A 23,068-nucleotide genomic window follows, 5' to 3' on the forward strand; every position below is an offset into this window, starting at 1 on the left:
CTCACCCACCACCCCGCCCTCAAGCTCTGAAGTTTCTGTGGCAGTGGATTGCATTATTCTTGTAGTAGTGCCACTTTTTTCTTCTTCATGAGAGGTGGCATTAAGATACATATGAATTATTAGAAACAACACAGAAGCTGGAGATTTTTTGTCTGTTTGGTTTGGTTTTGGTGGGGGTTGGTAAAACTGAAAAGCAATAAGCCAGTTGACTTAAAACAAAGGCAGTGTTACCGGGTGTGTCCTTTTCCCTCCCCAGAAACCCAGACGGTGACGTGAGCCCCTGGTGCTACGTGGCGGAGCACGAGGACGGCGTCTACTGGAAGTACTGCGAGATCCCCACCTGCCAGAGTAAGGCCCTGACTCCCCCTTGGCCCCGAGCACTAGGCCTTCGGAGTGGAGGCCAGTGCCCCAGAGTGAGCAGGGGAGGGCAGATAGTGCAGGCAGGCAGGTGGGCTTCCTGGAGCAGGTGGGAGGAAAGCCACCTGGGCTGAAGATTTTCACTTCTCTCATGGAGGCTTTTTGGGAAGGAGACCCTCAGGTTCTCTCAGGACCCCCTTGCCTCCATGGAGAAGCCCAGAACTTCACCTTCCACTGGCTTTCCTCACACTGATTCTTCGATGGGTAGAGATGCACCAGCTTGGTAGCAGTCCAGAAAAAGAAACAGTACCTTGGACTTTGGGGAATTAATTTTCAAAAATGAGGGAATTCCCTGGTAGTCCAGTGGTTAGGACTCAGCACTCTCACTGCTGGGGCCTGAGTTCAATCCCTAGTTGGGAAACTAAGATCCCACGGGGTGTGGCCAATTTTTTTTTTTTTAAAGAATGAATGAAGAGCCTTTTATTGACAGTAAAACTAAGTTGTGACTCTACTTACCGTTTAGATTTGATGTGCTGTGTCCCATGAAAGCTGGTGTTCAGTAAATGTCTAATTAGATACCTTCAAAACCAATGTGATAGCTCCTTTCCTCACATTAGCATAAAGATGTTCTATTGTTATATTACAATAGCTCACAATTTGTCACTCCCTACTACTGGAAAACCCACTTTCTTCAGCCTTTTAGCACAAGATCTGTCTTCTAATCTGTTCATTCCTTCATTCCCTGTTAGTGTTTATTATATGTATGTAAAGGCAGAAAGGTATCCTGACCCTCAGGGCATATGTGATATGTCAGGGGATCTTAGAAAGGTACTTGAAAATAAGGTTGAAAATGTTGCGGGAAGATTTAACATATGGAAATCAAAACTACACATGGTGGCCATAAGGCGTTTACTAATCGGTGTTTATAATGTCTTGTTAAATATGCCAGAGGAATAGAGTTTCTCAGTTCTTAGAGCTGAAGGAAAGGACTGCTCTTTCATAATAAGCCTACCCGGATTTTTTCCCTCATGATTTAAATCTACCCTTTCTCCTGCCTTCTCTCCCACTCCTCAGGTCAGGAAGGGTATGGAGGTCCAAGTGGGACTCAAGCCTCTCTCCTTGTGCCCACCTCAGCAGTGTGAACTCTGCTGCCTCGGGGGAACCAGTGCTCACTTTCATGAGCTAAACTTTCGCATGTCTCACTACTGCCCAGCAGTTAGGCCCTCACTTCCCTGTCCTTCCAGCCTGGTATACCTTGGTTCAGCTCTGCCAAAATGAGAAAACTGTAAAGACCAGAAGAATAGGCTTTTGCCCAGGCTGCTTAATCAAATTTTTAAAATGAAAAACATCTCTTTTGGCTCTAGTTATGTGAAGAAGGAAGGGGCTAGGGGAGAGGAAAGCAGATTTTCCTCGGTCCATTTGTTCTGCACAATGATGGTCTTTTAGTACCAGCCTATGTCATTCTCTTAGGAATGGCAAAGAGGGGGTTTCAGTCCGAGTGCTTTTATTTAGAAAGATAATCCTCCACTCTCATTTATAAAATATAATTTGGGCCAATGGAAGCAGACTCACGTGGTCACTGAGTTCCAGAGTAGAGAATTCCAGCAAAATAGTACGAACCACCTAGGTCCCCTCTAATTTGTAATATTTGTCAGATGTGTCTCACTGTTCCAAAAGAAAGACTAAATGTCATTTTTCTTAAAGGCACTTTCATAACCCTCTCAGAGCTTCTAAAGCTGGTCTTGAAATGGTCAAGGTGGGAAGACACACAGAAGTTGGGAATGAGAACTGGGAGCCCTTGGTTTAGGGCGGTGGGAGGAGGGAGCAGTATCTGGCTTTGGTCTTTTGGAAAACCCTTCTGTTCACCCTGTGGGCACCAGGGTCCCCACTGAGCCAGGCCTCAGACCTTGAGTCTGCAAGGACATTGTGCTTTTAATTTGTCAGATTAATAGAGTTGAGAAAACCTCCTAAGTTGTTTGCAGCAGGAGACCTTGGTAATTGCCTGATGGACTCAACTGAGATCCAGCCTGCCTATTTTAGGCCAGTTTTGCCCTATTTCTGGATGTGGAGTCATAATTTTCATGAATAATACTAACCCTCTGTGTGAAGCCCGCTATTCATGATCAGCATTGAACTTGTCATACAGGAAAAGGCCTGTGACATGATCAGATTCCTGGAAAGTTCATATCTGAATATAACAGACCCAGCAGGAGCCAGGGGGAATGAATGTTTAGGGACAAAGCCGAGTGTGGTTGAATGGTGGGCCATTGTGTGGAGACCGGAATCTCTGTTACGCAAAGAGCTAAAACAAGTAGGCAGGCAGAGACCAAGTCTGATTCAAAAGGGAGCAGAGAGAGATCTGAACCGTGCTCTTGACCTATGCAGCTCAGATCAGAACTTACTGTTAAAAGGAGAACAACCCCCAGGAAATTGGATTTGCTCTTCAAACTGCTTCTGCCAGTATGTGTCTCAGAACCCCCATTCTTATCACAGAGAGAAGAAATATAGATTTTTAAAAGGAAATCCCAACATCAAGTTTACTATCCCTGTTTGTCCCGCCTCCTGAATCTCTTAAGTCCTGTTGACTACTGAACAGGAAATCATTTGGCTTAATGTCCAGCCTTTGCGTGTCTGTCTCTTGTTAAATAGTCAGCCTCACCAGTCCTATTCCTGTTTATTTCATTGCTTTTGAGGGACAGGCACTATAATACCCCGCATGGCTTTTGCTTTGTTCTCTTTTACCTACAAATTCTTTATAAAAGTTTCATACAGTTTTTGAAACTAAGTAGGCTAGTTGGGGGAGAGCAGAACCTGCAAATGGTATTTAAAGACAAATATCATTTTCTTCACATCCCTGATTAGATCCTGAGGCCACAGGCATGAGAAATTTATCATGTAGGCTCCAAGAGCTATTTTTGGTTTGCAATAAAATTTTCACCTGATTTCTACACACTCAACTATAAAAATTCCCCTTCGAATTAGGGAAATTTGAATCCTGACGATGTTATATTAAGGAATCACTGTTAACTTTAATAGGTACAGTAATGGCATGCATATAGAGAGAGCCCTTTTAAATTACAGATGCACACTGAAGTTATAGTATATCTGAGATTTGTTTTAAGTGATCTAGCCTTCCAAAGAGTGAGTGGGTGGGACGGGTGCAGGGGAAACAGATGAAATAAGAATATTTTTTCTAAAGTGGCTATTTGTTGATGCTGGGTAAGAGCTCATATTCTTTCCTATGTTTTGTGTATGCTTGAAAGTTTCAATTACAAAAAATAGTTTTTGTAATACTGAAAGAATTTGTAATATTTAAAAAATTTTAAACTGAATGTGTAAACACATTCAAAGTATCCAGATTCAAGTATGTAACATGACTCACCTAACTGTGCTTTTTAAACATAGTTCACAGGTATTTGGGTTAGTTATTAAACTTTTAATAAGTTTAATATTGTTGGTTATTAAATTTATTTAAAATTAGTTATTAAAGTTTAAAATCACAAGGACCTTAGAAGTGATTAGCTGTGACAAACGACATTATTTAAGCTCTAACCATATAGTAGGGGACACAGGGGTGGCATGGTCTGCAGCCAGTGGGGAACCCCTAGTTTAGAAGTGAAGGCAGCACATAAAGAGGTGAGCACATGTGAGATGCTCTGCGTACAGGAGATGAACAGAAGGACGGGAGCACTGGAGAGGGGGTCTGCTCTGCACAGGCAGGGCTGTTCTGCCAGAGCGCTTCTGTAAGAAGTAGGGCCTTAGTGCAGGGCTTTTCCCACTTTACAGTACCTACCATCACCAGAGAGCTTATTAACATGCAGGTTCTCATTCAGTAGCTCTGGGACAGACCTGGGATTCTGTGTTTCTAACAGGCCCCTGGGATGCTGGCACTGCAGGACTGCACTTTAAGCAGCCAGGGTAGGGTGGGGCGGAGGGAAAAGTTTGCATGCGTGCACACACACAGGAATTCTCATGCACATCAGTGTTGCTAAGACATCGGTTTTAAGAAAAAAGGTCAGGAAATGAGGTCTGAGAAAAATTAGATGGGGCCAGATCATGGTCTGGGTACAAAACCTGACCCAGAAAGACAGTGATGAGGCCTGGGGGAGGGCCAGGGTCAGAAGGAAGCCCTTCTCCATTACTTCCTAAGCCTCTGTGTCAGGGATTCGGGCCATTGTTCCTCCCTCCTAATCCGGGAGAAGTTCTCTCCTGGTGGCATCATTCTCCCAGACTTGCCCTAGGAGGACTCCAGCAACAGCACCTCTGCCACTTGGGACCTTTGGTCGGTGACCTCACTGGCTTAAGTTCCTTTTAATTAAATGACACCCTGACTTTGTTCAAACAGATTTGTTGTTCCTTATAGAAATGCAACCCAAAAGAGCAGGGTTTGAAAGCTTCTAATTGTGATCCCTAATAAGAGTTTTTAAAGTTCAATTTCAGTGTATGTGCTGCCGAAGCGAGCACTAGAGTTTTTAAACTTCAGACTTTGAGTAAAAAGCCAAGGGCACTTTGGCAATGATGGTCAAGGCAGGCCCTCAACTACAGAAAATGTTCTGCTTCTGTCAGCACTTTTTGCATTTTAATGTCAGAACTGATTTTTTAATGTTTTAGCTTTTTTCAGTTATTATTGAGTACCTCATATGTGTAAAGCACTTATATTCACATTACCTTTTCAACAATTCTGTGAAGCAGGTGGTATGTTCCCTCCCTCCTGCCCTCCTTGGTCAGATGAGAAAATGAAGCTGGAGTGGTTAAGTGATTTGATGAGGATTACCCTCTGAGCCAAATAGGATTTGAGTCTAGGACTCCTCATGGCAGGACCAACCAGTGCCCTTTCCCTCCCAGGACTTGTGAACAGCCCCATTTCCTTTAGTTCCTTAAAAGTGGGGGGCTTGGGATGGAACCAGGCTACAGTTGAGGTTATTTTTAAGAATTTTTCTTTGGGTATTGTTTGGTAATTTGAGTTTGAAATTCTGATAGTATGCTGAATTATTAGGATTGCCTTTTCAACATTGGGGAAACCAAAGGATTAACTCAGTGGCGACAGAGGGTCTGCAGTTCAAGCTGTTAGCTCCAAGCCATTCTCTTTTCTCCTCTGAGTTTGGGAAATCCCAGACCCCAGGAGAAAGCAGGCTATGATAGTATCCAGGAAGCATTCACTGCAGGCAGAGCCACTCTGGACGCTGTTGGGCCCATCTCCACGGGTGTTCCTGGCCCAGCTGTTCTCAGCTGGGAAGGGGCTCCCCACAGGTGGACCCTTGGCCTGAAACCATGCATTAGCGGCCTTGTTCCAGCCTCAGGGTCTCTCCCAACACCATGTTCCCATTGCTCTGAACTTCACCTTGAAAAAGACACATCTCTGTACATCACTAACACTTTACAGCTAAATAATGAAACCTCAAACTGTAGCCCATACCCAAAGCAATATTGAAGTTGAAATGAACATTAATACTGTACTTTATGCAGTCTCATTTTTCACCTTTTCTCTCTTTGAAACTACAATTACATAACCTTTTTATCTAAGTGAACCCTTTTAGGTTACCAGAATTAGCGGTCAGAATCCTCTTTTGATGATTTATTTTTTGTTTGTTTTCCCAACTGGACTAAACTGTTCAAATACAGACATAGGTTCTGGAATCTCTGTGAGGGACAGACCTTAAAGTGGTGGGGACCCGAGGTTTCTTTGAAACCTGTATTTGCTCAGTGGGGCTCTCTCATTTTGCTTGGACTGTGTGTCTGTTTACGGAGGGGTGCTAATAGAATTTATGGGGGCTTTCCCCCCTCAAACCATATATTTTAACAGTCTTCCACAGCCCCTTGCACAGTGCAGGCTTTAACAGTTTAGTTCAGTCTCTCAGTCGTATCCAGCGCTTTGTGACCCCACGGACTGCAGCACACCAGGCTTCTCTGTCCAACACCAATTCCTGGAGCTTGCTCAAACTCATGTCCATCGAATTGGTGATGCCATCCAACCATCTCATCCTCTGTTGTTGCCTTCTCCTGCCTTCAATCTTTCCTAGCATCAGGGTCTTTTCCAATGAGTCAGTTCTTCACATCAGGTGGCCAAAATATCAGTCCTTCCAATGAATATTCAGGACTGATTTCCTTTAAGATTGACCAAGGGACTCTCAAGAGTCTTCTGTAACACCACAGTTCAAAAGCATCAGTTCTTTGGTGCTCAGCTTTCTTTATAGTCCAACTCTTACATCCATACATGACTGCTGGAAAAACCATAGCTTTGACTAGGCAGACCTTTGTTGGCAAAGTAATGTCTCTACTTTTTAATATGCTCTCTAGGTTGGTCATAGCTTTTCTTCTAAGGAGCAAGCATCTTTTAATTTCATGGCTGCAGGCACCATCTACAGTGATTTTGGAGCCCCCCAAAATAAAGTCTATCACTGTTTCCATTGTTTCCCCATCTATTTGCCATGAAGTGATGGGACTGGATGCAGGCTGTAATAGATGCTCACCAGATGTGCTTGCTGATGTGATTGTCGTATCTCTCCCAGGAAGAGACAACACGATCCAGAGGAAAGAACTCAGCCTCCAAAGTCCTTCACCTTAGGTTGGAATCATCACTTGGTTATAGCTCACGGCAAAGTGACTCCTCTCTTAGCCTTGGTCTCCTCATCTCTACCTTCCAGGGTCATTTTGAAGATTAAATGAGTAAAATACACATGTCTCCGAGTCCAGGGACCTAGCAGAAGGTAGGCAGAAAAGTACGGGCAGGGCCTGTGGTGGCCTGTGCTGCGTCCAAGGTGTGGACTACCACTGGCGTGTTCCTAATATCCAATTCCTAAACAGGTTCTTCCCAACCTTCATTTTATTGCTGTTCAGTCCTGCATTATCTGATTGGCCCCAGGGCCCTGGAGTGTGCCTCAACTGCTTGCCCGGAGGCTGTTCCCCTGGGGCCTGGTGTGACCCTGTGCTCAGGGAACACCGGATGCCCTGCATTCCTCTGACAGTGCAGTTTTATGGTTTCAGAACAGGCATATCTCTGTTACTCATTGTTTTTGGCAGTGGATGTTATTTAATTTCTCATTAAAAAATTCAGACTTTCTGAACCAAATGGACATTTTCCTCAGCGACAGTTATATACGTTGCATTTCAAAAATGTTCTAAAGCATATTAATAGCTTAAAAAGGGAAAATCATTCAGATCAGTAAGGACAATTTTACTGATAATCTTTATACCAGCACTGGCCTGTAAAAAATACACATGAACATAAGGAATAGTCCCACCCTCAATCTTATGATGTAATTAGGAATCTGAGCTATAAACACAGGAGAAAATTGGAGACCAGCCACCAATTATATAAATAAGATTGAGTTATGTGGTAGAGAGCTGTGAGTTTTTGAAGTTGAGAGGGCTCGGTGAGGGTTGGGGAGCTGGAGGCATCATTAGAGAGAAAGGCCAGATGGAGCTGGAGCGGTCAGGGCCCCACAGGTCAGGGAACAAACAGCCAGACAGAGAGGCAGAGGAAGGACACGGGACTGCTGTGCATGTCGGTGGGAGTTACGCTGCCCAAGGAAAGGAGTGGACAGAGAGGAACTGGGTGGGAACCTTGAACACCAGGGCTGATTAGATTGAGGCTCACATACAGGGAAAGCCCTCCTCATTCAGGAAGATGAGCCCAGTGTCCGTTATAGGGTGGATGGAGGAGGGATGTTTGGGGAGGGGAGGATAGGCGTAGATTTCAAAACAGAGGGATGAGGGCCTCGGCTGTGGTGGTGGCAGCGAGATCATGCAGGAAGGGTTCATCCAAGACGCTTATAGGAAGGAGTCAGAACTTGATGACAAGTGAAATACATACGGCATGAAACAGCAGGACGAATAAAGGATGCCTCTGTGGTTCTTTGCCTGGGATGTTTGTGGTGTCCAGAAAAAAAGTTCGAGTCAACAAACTGAGCTCTCTTCCCAGAGACACAGCAGTACCGTACCATTCCTCCTGAACTCGGACTGACCTTCTGTCGAGTAAGGTGTTTCGGTTGTCTTGTTACTGCATCACAGGCCACCCCAAAGCCCTGGTGTCTCAAAACAACAATAGCTTGTCGTACCTCCTCACTCTGTGGATTGGCTGAGTTTCAGCTTGGCTGTGTTCCTCCTGCTCTCATCTGGACTCAGTCAGGTGTCTGCATCCATCGGGCCTCTGCTGGGGCTGGGATGCCCACGGGATGTCCAGGCTGGCCTCAGCCCCTACCTGGGCAGCCTCTCTTTCCAGCAGCATACTTAGACCTCTTATAGGGTGGCCGGCTTCCAAGAGAAGCTGCCAGTCCTCTTAGGGGGTGAACTCAGAAGTCCACCATATTCTCTTAATCAAAGCAAGTCACAAGGTCAGTACTGATTCAAGAGGAGAGGAAATTGGTTCCAAGTCGAAAGTAGGGAGTCGCACACATGTATGGGGAGGGAGGAAATGATTAGAGCCTCCTTTGGAGACAGTCTACCACGTTCTATCCCCAGAAATTAACTTTCAAGAAGGGACTCCTGCCAGAGGAGAACTGTCTCTGTGATACATCAGGGTCGTATGGGGGTCAGAACCCTTAGGAACTTTTCCTGCCTTCCCCAAGGGTAAAATTTCATAGGGGAAGACGAGGTCTTGTTTACTTACTTATTTGGGTGAGTCGCTATGAAACTCCGAGACATGAGTAAAAGAATCAGAGTGACTGAAAATGAGAACTGATATTTAGAAATAAAGTTATAGAGGTAGAGGGACTTCCCTTGAGGTCCAGTGGTTATGACTCCATGCTTTCACTTGCATGGGGCTTGGTTTGGATCCCTGGTCAGAGAACTAAGATCCTGCATGTTACATGGCATGGCCAAAAAAAAAAAAGTTGCAGAGTTAGAGTGTGGCCATGTTATGGTAGGACTTGGACCAAGCTGGCAACTGTCAGGTTTTTAACGGAAGTTGTAGGTGGACAGGATGGAATACAGGGTGCTCATGGTCATGGGCTGAGAGTATGGAATAATCCACACCTAACCTATTGATGCTCTGAGGGAAGTCTTTGAAATGACTGGTCATCTGATAGGACTATCAGTGGCATCATCTCACGTGTACTTAGTTCCTTATTCCCCTCTCCTCCAGAAGAGCGAATTCGGCTCCTGAGGCACCAGTGTGGAGGCAGAAGGTAGTGAATGACATTATGGTGTTTATAATAATTAGCCTCACCCACTCGCCCCCGCCTCCCGCCCTGCCCCACCTCGCCTTCTGTAGCGGGAAACTAGAAGCCAGTATACATATATCGTTTCGGTGTTTTGTTAATACTTTCAAACAGTGTACACTGAAAACAGAATCATTTATTTGTTTTCATATAATTCTCCCGATGTGCTTCATCACACATTAGTGATCAGAAATGAGATGTAATTTCCGAGTCCCTGCCCACAAGACCTGAATAGGACCTGACTGTATGTTGAAGGAAGATTCACCCTAACTCAAGGATTGTGCAAGAATGAACTGCTGCTGGGTTTGGTTGATTGTAGATGGGTTGTGGTGTGGTGTATCTGAAGGCTATTGAATACAACTTACAGTGCTTAATAAAAATCTTTATTTAGTGTAAAAAAGTAAAACAAGCAATCGCTGCATAGTTTCCGAAGAGCCAGATTTTATTTGTAAGAAAATGTAAAAGATGTTCCCCAGAGCCAGGGCAGAGTTTTCTAAAATGCAAGAGAGAAACTTTGCTTCCGGTTTCTTAAACAGATCTCTCAGATTTGGCAGTAGACAACACAGTGATGGATCAGGACTTCTTATGCAAATTACCAGCTGAAGATTTTTATTCAGATTGAACTTTTACAATAAAGGGCAGGCTTTTTTCTTTGTCAGGAATTGTCTGCAAGGAATAGAACTCACTCAAGCTAACTCGAGCGCAAGAGATTTATTGGAAGGGTGTTGGGAGAATATCACAGAATCCAATCCCTGTGTCCCAGAACCTGGGAAGGAGGTGCCCACACTTACCATCTGTCTGTGGGACCGCACAGTCTCACTCTGCCCCTCTCTTTCAGTATGGCTTCCATTCTTCTTCCTCTTTGTGGATCAGCAGAATCAGCTCACTTATCCACTCACGTGGCCCAGATGTGGCTTTGTTGCCTTAATCCAGGCTTGACCGAATCCCACAAGTCCTGAGCCTGTAGTTCAATACCTAGAATCCTAGTTCCAACTTCCTGGGAGAGGGAGTCTGGTGACCCCAGTGGGGGTCAGCAGTGGCCAAGGATGGGGCTCGTAGGCCTGCCCCCAGCCAACAGTAGGTCCTCCAAGACGGTTCTCAGAGAAGGGCTGTTGGCCATGGAGGCCCTGTGGAGGTGTGAGGTGCACCTTCAAAGTGAGACCACAGTTATATCCAGTTGTAAAGGCTGTTTAGCAAGTCTCCGTGGTTGCTTCCCAACAGTTGCCTCTGGCAGTGAAAAGACAGTAGTTCCTGGGTTAATCTGAAGAAAGAACCATCTTCCCTCAGCTACCTCTAAAACTTTTACCTCTGTCAAGAACCCTGAATCTCTGAAAAGGTTGTTGGTAATTAACTGTCACATTTTAAAACCCAAATGTGGTAAACAAGGGGTCCATTTATATTTTCAGATGATTTTTAATTGAAAATGTGGAACCCTCTTTGGTAAGAGAAAAAAAATGCATGACCAAGCCACAGGACTTTAAAGTGGTCTTGAAAGTAAAAAAGGAATTTGAGAACAAATATCCTTTTACAAATTGACTTTCCCTCCCTGCTTCTGGGAAGAACTCAGGGTGGGACACGGTCTGGAAATCCACTCAGCTGACCAGTCATGCTTTTGAAGACGACAATGACGTGTCTTCTCTGGCGAGACTTGGAGCCACACTTTCCAGTGAGAGTCAGCAGCAGCGACAGCCCTCAAAGGCTGGCCTTGCGGTGCACAGAGCGTCGAGGGACTAACATGTCTGCAGACTTAGCCCCTCATCTTAGGGAGTCACTTTCATTTAGCTCCCAGACTGGCCTTATCAGGAGAGGGATGCCAAGGGAAAAGCTGTGGAGTGAGCATTCCCCTCTGGAGCTGACCTCTGCTCTCCAGGGAGAACAGCCTCTCATGTATCCCCCACTCAGGGCCCTTAGTCTGGCCGAACTGTGGCTTCTTCTCGGTCACCTAGGAAACCCATCTCCTGTCTGCCTTCCTGAAAGGGCTCTGGGTTTCATGGGAAAGGCTTGCATGGCAGTGCACTGGATCTACCCAGATGCAGAGGTTAACATTTTAATATCTGGAATCAAATCTAGTTTTCCAAGATAACTGCCTTTGATCTTATCTTTTAATTCAGTGCTTCTTTACTCTTCTATGAACCCAGCAGGTTATTCTGGTTTGTGTGGGAAATGGTGAAAGCCTTTTGTATGTAATGACAGCAAACAGTGTTTATTCAGCGCATACTATATTGCCAGGCCTTGTGGTGGTTACTTTATTTACATTATCTAATTTTAATTCTCACCAGAACCCTTTGAGGCCCGTATCATCCACTGTGGATGAACCTGAGCTTAGAAAGGCTGTGGCAGAGGGACCCACGTTCACCCTGGGCCCGTCTGTCTAAAGCCCATGTTTGTGATTGTTGCAACACGCTGCTTGCCTCTGGACAGGTGATGGTAGCACCTGCGCCCTTCAGAACATTGCCAAGAGCTGGGAAGCAGGCAAACAAAGCTCTGAGCTACTGTATGGACAGCTGAAATCGAGAAGGAAACATAGAGGCCTTCCCTCTTTCAGAAACTATTCTTATTTTCCACACAGTTCTAATAAGCTCGATAGTTTTGTTCTAAGCCTACTTAGTTTTTAGTGTTAATCGCTCATTTGTGTCCGACTCTTTGTGACCCCACGGACTGTAGCCCGCCAGGCTCCTCTGTCCATAGGACTCTCCACACGAGAATACTGGAATGGGTTGCCATTTCCTTCTCCAGGGGATCTTCCCGACCCCAGGATTGAACCTGGGTCTCCTGCATTGCAGGCAGATTCTTTGCCATCTGAGCCACCAGTGAAGTCCATAAGCCTAAGCCTAAGAAGCAGCAAATTAAGAAGATAAGCCAAAACCACAGGCACTGACAGTAGCAAGTAGACACTAAGACTCCTTCCAGTGCTAATATTCTGAGGGTTCAGCAGCCCCAGCTGTAACCATGGAGACTGATTAACTATTAGAGTCAGACACAGGAAAGCACACAGTCTGGGACCATTTGGTGACATACATCTGGTGACCTCAAGCCACCAAGAAACAAAGTACGTAGGTTAAACAAAGTTTTTTTTTTTTAATTATCTAATGCATTTTTGAAAAGTTTCATCCAACATGATGAAGATAGAATTTTACCTTTTAAAGTTAACTTCTAATGGAGAACCTGGTTATCTGGAGTGGTGTTTCCAGCCAAAGAGGACAGCGAGGAGTCAAAACCTAAGTGGATGTCAAGATGCAGGTCAGCTCTCCTCTCACTCTGCTCTGCAGTCTTGATTCCCTGCTGCCTGACAGGTACCTTAACTCACACTCTCCATGAGTTTAGCTGGCAACATGGGACACATTTGTTCATTGAGCACCCAGTTTCAGGGCACCCACTGTATGGCTGGGACCATACCAGACCCTGGGAATACAACGGTGTGCAGAAGATACAGTCTAGCCCTTAAGTTCATGGTTAATCGACAAGTGAGACATAAACAGGTGTTTAGAATCAGGTTTCACACAGGCTGCTACAGGAGCACACCACAGGGGTGTGCAACCTTCTCTGTGGAATGGGAGGATGACAGGAGGCCCGTGGGGCTTCCCAAGGGGAATGATGCTCAGGCTGCCATCCTAGGCAGAGAATATTGTTCTAAGCAGAAGGAACAGCTTGTAAGAAAGGCCAGAGGCCAGAGAGCCATGTGCATGTGGGCAACTTGCAGATACACTATAATGTATCTTGGGTTTCATATAGAATGTGAGCCAAGGGACAGAGAGAGGGTGATGCTGAGGGGGTGGGATATAGAGGAGCAGCATAGATCAGGTAGGGCCTTGGGTCCCACGTGAGAGTTTGGACTTGATCCTAGAGGATGACCCAGGAGCTCTGAGGGTTCAGGCAAGGCCCCTGCATACCTCTGTAGCTCCTGGTGCCTTCCCATCTCTCTTTCACTGGTCACACTCACTTCTTTGTGTTCCTGCAAAAACCAAGGTCATTCTTGCTTTAGGCCTTTGCCCTTGGCCTTCCTTCTGCCTGGAATGTATTGTAAAGGTTATTCTGGTTGCAGTGTACTAACTAGATTAGAGTAGGGGGAGCCTAGAAACAGGGAGATGGAATAGGAGGCTGATAGAATAGTCTGAGTGGGAGAGGTGTATGTTCTCAGTCATGTCTTACTCTTTGCAACCCCAAGGATTGTAGCCCACCAGGCTCCTCTGTCCATTGAATTTTCCAGGCAAGAATACTGGAGCAGGTTGCCACTTCCTATTTCAGGGGATCTTCCTGGCCCTAGGGTTGAACCTACATCTCTTGTGTCTCCTGCATTGGCAGGCAGATTCTTTACCACTAGCACCACCTGGGAAGCCCCGAAAGGGAGGGGACAGTGGCCTAAACCAGGGAAATAGCAGCTTGGATAGAGAGGTGGACAGGTGTCTGAAGTATTTTAGAAGGTAGAATGGACAGTGTCTGGCAGGTGGTTGACATGGTGTCAAGGACGATACTAAGGCCACCGTTGTCCAGACGCAGGGAGCAGCAGCACGGTGTGGGCTGGTTTCCAGGCTCTGTCTCCCCAGGGTGTTCTGGAGCCTCACTGCCCTCCTGGAACTGAACATGAGCTCCCTGAATTTGCTCACCGAATTGTTGTGAATAAACCTGATAGGTTCCAGCTGCATCCACGCAAACCACGACCTTGTTTATGTCTAATGTTAACATTTATGGTTCTGTGCCTTAGGCTGTCTATAAATGAATACATAATAACATGCCTATTTTTGAGCATGGAATGGAATAAATGAGACAGAAATCAGAGTAAATGACCAAGATGATCACGATCAAGTAGCTCTTATTAAAAACCATTAAACGCATGCTTCAGGTTTCCATGTGTAAGGCCCCTTTAACAAGCCTATATGATTCACCCCTAACTAGAGATGCTTAGCTCACTGCATTTGTTTAAACTCTAAAGCCCAGCCATTGCCAAGCCAGGCCCCCACTGAACGCTGAACTCCTACTGCCTAGATCTTTTCTGTTTACATTTGCTACTATAGAGATTTGGTTTGTTTCCGAAAGATGCATTTTAACATTTGTGTGGTGAGCCACATTTGTTATATTTGACCCATGTGTGACGCAAGGGAGAAGGGTAACCACTTGGCGTAGAGGGGGGAGGGTGACTCTTTGGGTTAGCTTCCTGCCAGTTTAAAATGAGCTGGTTAGATGTAGATGGTGGCAGAAATTGAAAAGTGTGTGTGTGTGTGTGTGTGCACGTGTGTGTATTCTTATGTGCCAAAAACTAGTATGGGTGTAAAGTTTACTCAATTGGACCATGCTGCTTTCCAGTCTTAAACAAAAAGTACTTTCTAAGAATCTATATGTCTCACTTTGGAATTAGATAATATGTAATTCTGACTGGCTTAGAAGTGCTTCTAGGACCAGACCTCATTTGTGTCTTATATCTTGAGTGATGTGAACTGTAAGGAGCCAAATAGAGACCATAGGGAAGGGGCTTCATCTGATGGTGGAGTGATTTCATAAATAACACAGATGAAAAACTAAGGGGCAGAGAGGTCCGTTTGTCCATTGTCGTTTAGTCGCTAAGTCGTGTCCAACTCTTTGTGACCCCATGGACTGTAGCCCACCAGGCTTCTCTGTCCATGGGATTTCCCAGGCGAGAATACTGGAGTGGATTGCCATTTCCTTCTCCAAGGGATCTTCCTGACCCAGGGATCGACCCTGTGGCAGGCAGATTCTTTACCGCTGAGCCACCTAGGAAGCCATAATTTGTCCATTTCCTTTATTCCTTTATTCAATGAGCATATATTTAGATGCATGTTATATAGGTGTGTTAGTCATCTATTGCTGTAACAGACTACTCTAAAATTTAACGAGAACACACATTTATCACCTCACACTTTCTGTAGGTCAGGAAATCTGGACATGGTTGAGCTGGGTCCTCTGCCTCAAGGTCTCTGGTGAGGCGTCTGCCAGGGCCAGGTCTCATCTCAAGGGTCTACTGGGGAGGATCTCCTTCAAGCACACATAGCTGTTGGTGGGATTCAGTCTCTGCAGAAACTGGAAGTCTCAGCTCCTTGCTGGCTATTGGCTGAAGGCCATTCTTATGACCTCTGATGTGATACATTGCTTTATTAGAGTATATAAGCCAAGAAGGCAGTAGAGAGAGTCAACTGGCAAGACCAAAGTCACAGCTCTTGTAGTCCAGTCACAGAAGTAGTTCCCCTCAACTCTACCACATTCTGTTGGGCAAAAACAAATCACTTGTCCAGCCCACACTCGAGGGGAGGGAATCACACAGGGGCACAAACACCAGGAGGTGGGGGCACATATATTTAGGTTTCTTTATTCTCAGTTGCAGCTTTTTCTACTAGACCAGACCATCTGACTTTTGTACTTGTGAAACACTAATACATCCACTGTGGCAAACAGAATAATCCCCCTCCCCCAAAAGTCTATGTTGTAATCCCCAGAATCTTCAAACATGTTACCTTACGTGGCACACGTGATGCAGATGAGAATTTTGACATGGGGAGATGATCCTGGAGTACCCTGGTGGGCCAGTGTCATCACACAGGACATGTAACAGAGAGGCAGGGGGATGAGAGGCAGAGAAGGTGGTGTGATGACAGAAGCAGGGGGGGAGGCAGAGGCTGGAGTGGTGCAGCCACAGCTGAGGAATGAGGGCAGCTTCTTCAGGAGACAGCAAGGGGCAGGTTGTGCCCTGGAGCCTCAGGAGGAGCCAGAGTTCTGCTGACACCTTGATTTTAGTCCCATTAGACCCATTTAGTACTTCTGACCTCCGCAACTGTAAGATGACGGGTTTATGCTACTTTCACCCACTAGGTTTGCGGTCATTGATCGCAGCGGCAATAGGGAACTATTAAATTCACGAAATGACCTGGTAAAACCAACTTGTGGGGCTTTTGAGGGGACTAGGGAGGCACAAGGCATAGGATGGTAGCTTCCAAGCCCTTTTTTTTTTTTTGTCCTCCAGTGACTCTGAGACATAATTTGTGTCTTGTAGCTTCTCTGTTTTTAGGAATCTATGCCTAGTTCTTGTCAATACTAAATTCTATCAATATTGAACAAGTAAAAAATGTCTTAGGGTCAGTTTTATGGGCTTCACATACTCGTCAAAATAAAACAAAGATGTAGCAGTTAGCAGAGGGCACCAAGACTTCCATTTTTAACACTTGCTGCTTGCTATTTATTTGCACTTTAGGAATGGAAATATGGGCTGAGATGAAAGTACCTGGCACAACACGCCTTTCCTTCTTGGTGTTTCACAGCTAGATGTTGTCAAGTTCTTTTGTTTTTCTTTTTTCTCTAGTGCCTGGAAACCTTGGCTGCTACAAGGATCATGGAAACCCACCTCCTCTAACTGGCACCAGTAAAACATCTAACAAACTCACCATACAAAACTGCATCAGTTTTTGTCGGAGTCAAAGGTTCAAGGTAATAGTTCTGAGCTTTATACCTATGGAAAAAGATAAAGGTCTAAATGCATTCTGCTGAGATATTATTTAAAATATATTTAAATCATTTAAATTGTTAGAAACAACAACCACCTGTGAAGCCATTACAACTGTACTTTTCTGCCAAAGAGAAGTTGGAGGAAGAGTGGGGCTTGGGATTCTGGGGCATGAGGCAGCACTCTGTCCAAAGACTGAGAGATAAAAGGAAACACCCCAGTACCTGCATCCAGCTTGACCTCCAGCAGAGTCATGTGTTTCCTCCAGCCCCTGTGTGTTATAAGCAGAGAGGTCTCTGGCTCCAGGGGGGTGGATCTGAGAATAAGCCAACGTAGTGGTTACTACTTTGATACATTAAGGGGCCCTTGCCTGGATACCAGTCCAAAATATTTTCTTTCCATCCTGTCCATTTTCTAGTCATTAAAGTTCAATAATGCTATTGTTTGTTATATCAAAAAAAGAAGTCTTTTTCTCCCTCTTTTCCTCCCTCCCTTCCTTCCATCCTTCATTCTTTCCTTAATAATTTCATCAAAAGGCCATTAATCAGGCCCAAGCAAGGAGAATAGACTGGCAGTGCTCAAGGCCTGTCTTGAGGCAGGGACTGAGCGAGGCAATTGGCCCAACATGATCAAGTGATTGGTTGCTTGCAAAAAAATTGAGCATGTTAGGTAAATCTGTGGAGGATAATGGGAACCAGGTTTCTCACTATTAGAGAAGGCGGCCAGAGAAAACTGGAATGAAGCCTGCAGTGTTGGACAGGGATTGATGTTATTAGTATAGTGCATGGTTTCTGATATATATGTAGGGAGCAATATACAGAAATAAATACATAGGACTTGTGGTAGTTGTCCAGTGATTAGGACTCCACGCTTCCACTGCAGGAGGCACAGGTTTCATCCCTGGTTGGGGAAATAATATCCCACATGCCACATGATGCAGCGAAAGAAAACAAAAAGGAAAGAAACATAAATATAAAAGTGTGTGTATGTGTGTTTGTATATACATATGTATTTCCTAGCTCTTTCCACTAAGAGGGCCTGGGAACAGTGATATACTGAAAAAAGAGCTACAGTACTAGCATAAAGATGGACATATAAGCTGAAGGAAATAGAATTTAGAGTCCAGACATTATTATTTATGGCCACATTATCATTTATATTAATGAATAATTTATTATATATCTTTATATATAAAGATATAGTATATAGTATACATAGTATATAATAAATACATGTTGTTTATTATATCTGTCAGAAAACCATGCACTGTACTGAGTAACATCAATCCCTGTCCAACACTGCAGGCTTCATTCCAGTTTTCTCTGGCCCCCTTCTCTAATAGTAAGAAACCTGGTTCCCATTATCCTCCATAGATTTACTTACATGCTCAATCTTTTGCAAGCCACCAATCGCTTGATTGACAGTATTATTTATGGCTGATTGATATTTGTCAAGGGTGCCATATCATTCAATGGGAAAAAAACAAGTGTTTTCAGCAAACAATGCTGAGACAACTGGATATCCACATGGAAAAAATGAAACTGGACCCCTACCTCATATATGAAAATTAATTTAAAATGGATCACAGACCTACATGTAGCAGCTAAAACTATAAAGGTTTAGGAAGAAATATGGGTACAGATACACATGACCTTGGATGAGGCAATGATTTTTTCAGTTAGGATACCAAAAGCACAGACAATCAAAGAAAAAATAAATTGGACTTCATCAAAATTTAAAATTTCTGTGTATCAAGGACACTATTAAGAAAGTGAAAGAGTAACTCACAGAATAGAGCAAATATTTGCAAAACATATATATGAATAAAGATCTAATGCCCAAAATATATAAAGAACTCTAACAGTGTGACAATAGAAAGATAAACAGCCCAATTAAAAAATGAGCAAAGGATTGAATAGATGTTTCTTCGTAGAAGATGTACAAATGGCCAATAAGCACATGAAAATGTGCTCAACATTCTACCTATGTTACACATAATCAAAAAAATTTTTTTACACTTCGTGCGGTAAAGATGCTCAGTATTACTAGTCTTTAGGGAAATGCAAATGAAAATCAATGAGATACCATTTCATACAATAAATAACCTAGGATGGCTGTCATTTTTTTTTTTTTTTTAGGAAAAAAGCAAATATTAATGAGGTAGAGAAATTACAACCCAGAAATCCCATTTCTAGATATTTACCCTAGAGAAAGGAAAGCTTATGTTCACACAGAAATATACACAAGTGTTTATAGCAGCTCTGTTTTATAATCATGAAAAACAAAACAACTCAATGGATTAGCAACCTGCGGTATACTCATGCAATAAACTGCCACTCAGCAAACTCTAGGTCATTTCAGAAGAGCCTCAGAGAGGCTATGCTGAGGGAAAGGAGCCGGCCTCAGAATACGATTCTGCGTATAGTGTGTCTGAGTCTATTCTGACTGCTGTGCAAAATACTTGGTCTAAACCAAGCATTCACTAACACAACATTGTAAAACAACTATATTCCAATTGAAAAAAAAGACAACAAGAATTCATTTCTCAAAGTCCTAAAGACTGTGAAGTCCAGGATCAAGGCTTTGGCAGATTTGGTGTCTGGTGATGGCTTGTTTCCTGGTTCATAGATGGCTGTCTCCTCACCATGTCTTCACATGGCAGAAGGGGAAAGGGGGTCTCTTTTATAAAGGCTCTAATCCCATTCATGAGCACAAGCCCTCGTGAATCACTTCCCAAAGATTCCACCACTAGGTACCATCACATTGGGAATTAGGTTTCAACATATAAATTTGCAGGGGAGGGGCAGACATGGACATTTGGTCTCTAGCGTATGACAGTCTTAAAAAGTTAAAACTATAGTGTGAAAACTAATTAGTGTATGACCTCAATCAAATCCCTTACGATTATACAGCGGAAGTGATAAATAGATTCAAGGGATTTGATCTGACAGAGTGCCTGAAGAACTATGGATGGAGCTTTGTAACATTGTACAGGAGGCTGTGATCAAAATCATCCCCCCAAAAAAGAATGCAAAATGGCAAAATGGTTATCTGAGGAGGCCTTACAAGTAGCTGAGGAAAGAAGACAAGCGAAAAGCAAAGGAGAAAAGAAAAGATATACCCATCTGAATGCAGAGTTCCAAAGAATAGCAAGGAGAGATGAGATAGCCTTCCTAAGTGATCAGTGCAAAGAAATAGCGGAGAACAATAGAATGGGAAAGACTAGAGACCTCTTCAACAAAATTGGAGATGCCAAGGGAAACATTTCATGCAAAGATGGGCACAATAAAGGACAGAAACAGTATGGACCTAACAGAAGCAGAGGTATTAAGAAGAGGCGGCAAGAATACACAGAAGAACTGTGCAAAAAAGATCTTAATGATCCAGATAACCACGATGGTGTGATCACTCACCTAGAGCCAGACATCCTGGAGTGCAAAGTCTAGTGGGCCTTAGGAAGCATCTAGCTTATGAACAAAGTGTTCATAAGCTCTAGCTTATGAACAAAGCTAGTGGAGGTGATGGAATTCCAGCTGAGCTATTTCTAATGCTAAAAGATGATGCTGTGAAAGTGCTGCACTCAATATGCCAGCAAATTTGAAAAACTCAGCAGTGGCCACAGGGCTGGAAAAGGTCAGTTTTCATTCCAATCCCAAAGAAAGGCAATGCCAAAGAATGTTCAAACTACTGCACAATTGCACTCATCTCACACACTAGCAAAGTAATGCTCAAAATTCTCCAAGCCAGCCTTCAACAGTATGGGAACCAAGAACTTTCACATGTTCAAGGTGGATTTAGAAAAGGTAGAGGAAGCAGAGATCAAATTGCCAACATCGTTGGATCCTAGAGAAAGTAAGAGAGTTCTAGAAAAACATCTACTTGTGCTTTATTGACTATGCCAAAGCCTTTAAACTGTGTTGATCACAACAAACTCTGGAAAATTCTTAAAGAGATGGGAATACCAGACCACCTTACCTGTCTCCTGAGAAATCTGTATGCAGGTCAAGAAGCAATAGTTAGAACCGTACATGGAGCAATGGACAGGTTCCACAGTAAGTCAAGGCTGTATATTGTCACCCTGTTTATTTAACTTATGTGCAGAGTACATCATGTGAAATGCGGGGCTGGATGAAGCACAACCTGGAATCAAGATTGCCAGGAGAAATAGCAACAACCTCAGATATGCAGATGACACCACCCTTACAGCAGAAAGTGAAGAAGAACTGAAGAACCTCTTAATGAAAATGAAAGAGGAGAGTGAAAAAGCTGTCTTAAAACTCAACATTCAAAAAACGAAGATCATGGCATCCATTCCCATCACTTCATGGCAAATAGATGGGGAAAAAAATGGAAACAGTAAGAGACTTTATTTTCTTGAGCTCCAAAATCACTGCAGATGGTGACTGCAGCCATGAAATTAAAAGACGCTTGCTCCTTGGAAGAAAAACTATGACCAACCTAGACAGCATATTAAAAAGCAGAGACATTACTTTGCTGACAAAGGTCCGTCTAGTTAAAGCTGTGGTTTTTTCCAGTAGTCCTGTATAGATGTGAGAGTTGGACCATAAAGAAAGCTGAGCACCGAAGAACTGATGCTTTTGAACTGTGGTGTTGGAGAAGACTCTTGAGAGTCCCTTGGACTGCAGGAATATCAAACCAGTCAATCCTAAAGGAAATCGGTCCTAAATATTTATTGGAAGGACTGATGCTGAAGCTGAAACTCCAGTACTTTGGCCTCATGATGGAAGAACTGACTCATTGGAAAAGACCCTGATGCTGGGAAAGATTGAAGGCAGAAGGAGAAGGGGATGACAGGGGATGGGATGGTTAGATTGCATCACTGACTCAATGTACATGAGTTTAAGCAAGCTCTTGGAGTTGGTGATGGACAGGGAAGCCTGGTGTGCTGCAGTCCTTGGGTCGCAAGGAGTCAGACACCACTGAGTGACTGAACTGAGGGGTCATAGAGGGGAACTATAGAGCAACAGCACAAGAAAGGTTACTGCACATGTTCCGTGTCCTGATTGTAGTGGTGGTTGTACAAATTTATTCATGGGTTAAAATCCTTAGGCCTGTACACCATAAAAATAGTTGTATTGTATGGTAATATAAAAATAAAAATGTTAAATAGGGGATTTCCCTGGTGGTCCAGTGGTTTAAAAATCCACCTGCCAAAAGAAAAGTAAAAAACAAAAAAAAAAAGGAAAGAAAAAATCCACCTCCCAATGCAGGGAACAGAGGTTTGATCTCTAGCCTGGGAAGGTTACACATGCCACAGGGCAACTAAGCCCGTGCGCTTTAGAGGCTACGTTCCAAAGCCACTGCAATGAGAAGCCTGCTTACTGCAACTAGAGAGACCTGTGCACAGGAGCAAAGATCCAGGGTAGCCATAAATAAATCAATTAATTTAAAAAATGTATTTCATAGGGCCTACAATAAGTTTGCAATAAGCACTAACTTCAAAGCATTTACCACCTGTCACATAGTAAACATTCAATAAAATGTTTAGCTGTTATTAATGTTTAAAGTTAATGGGATCCCTGCCTTTAACTGAGCTAAATACAGTAGAATCGCAAACATAAGTAAGGGATGCTCAGGAGGGGAAGCACTGTGGTGGTACACAGTTACAAGTCAGCATGTAGTGAAGTGCGGTGAGGGTGGGGCGGGACCAAGGTAGAGGATCCAGGGAAGATGGGCTGGGAAGACAAGGTGCTTGCTTGCCGAAGGGCCGACCCGGTCAGGCCACCTGACACCCCGACTGACGCTTACCAAGTGCTGCCTCTCTGTCATGGCAGTTTGCCGGGATAGAGTCGGGCTACGCTTGCTTCTGTGGAAACAACCCTGATTACTGGAAGTACGGGGAGGCAGCCAGTACTGAGTGCAGCAGCGTCTGCTTCGGGGACCACACCCAGCCCTGTGGGGGCGATGGCAGGGTCATCGTCTTCGACAGTGAGTATGCTTCCGGGCCCTGTGCTGTCCAAGGCTTGGGAACCCTGGGCCGGGGAGCCGACCTGCGCATTGTCTGACCCTGCCTCCCTTCTATGCATTCATTCACCTGCAGTACTTACTAAGCACCTACTGCAGGCCAGGGCAGGTGGCTTTTGCC

General features: G+C 44.2%; 1 protein-coding gene across 1 annotated transcript in view; it reads left to right on the forward strand.

Annotated features, from left to right (window-relative positions):
- KREMEN1 (kringle containing transmembrane protein 1) overlaps nucleotides 1-23,068 on the forward strand; it is a 54,368-nt gene that overhangs the window by 23,771 nt on the left and 7,529 nt on the right. Inside the window, exons 4-6 of the mRNA XM_010828861.1 lie at nucleotides 257-348; nucleotides 16,822-16,946; nucleotides 22,758-22,911. Of these exons, the coding sequence (XP_010827163.1) occupies nucleotides 257-348; nucleotides 16,822-16,946; nucleotides 22,758-22,911 (371 nt within the window). The remainder of the gene's footprint in view (nucleotides 1-256; nucleotides 349-16,821; nucleotides 16,947-22,757; nucleotides 22,912-23,068) is intronic.

The sequence above is a fragment of the Bison bison genome, unplaced genomic scaffold (assembly GCF_000754665.1).
Source record: "Bison bison bison isolate TAMUID 2011002044 unplaced genomic scaffold, Bison_UMD1.0 scf7180017864495, whole genome shotgun sequence".
Classification (NCBI taxonomy): domain Eukaryota; kingdom Metazoa; phylum Chordata; class Mammalia; order Artiodactyla; family Bovidae; genus Bison; species Bison bison.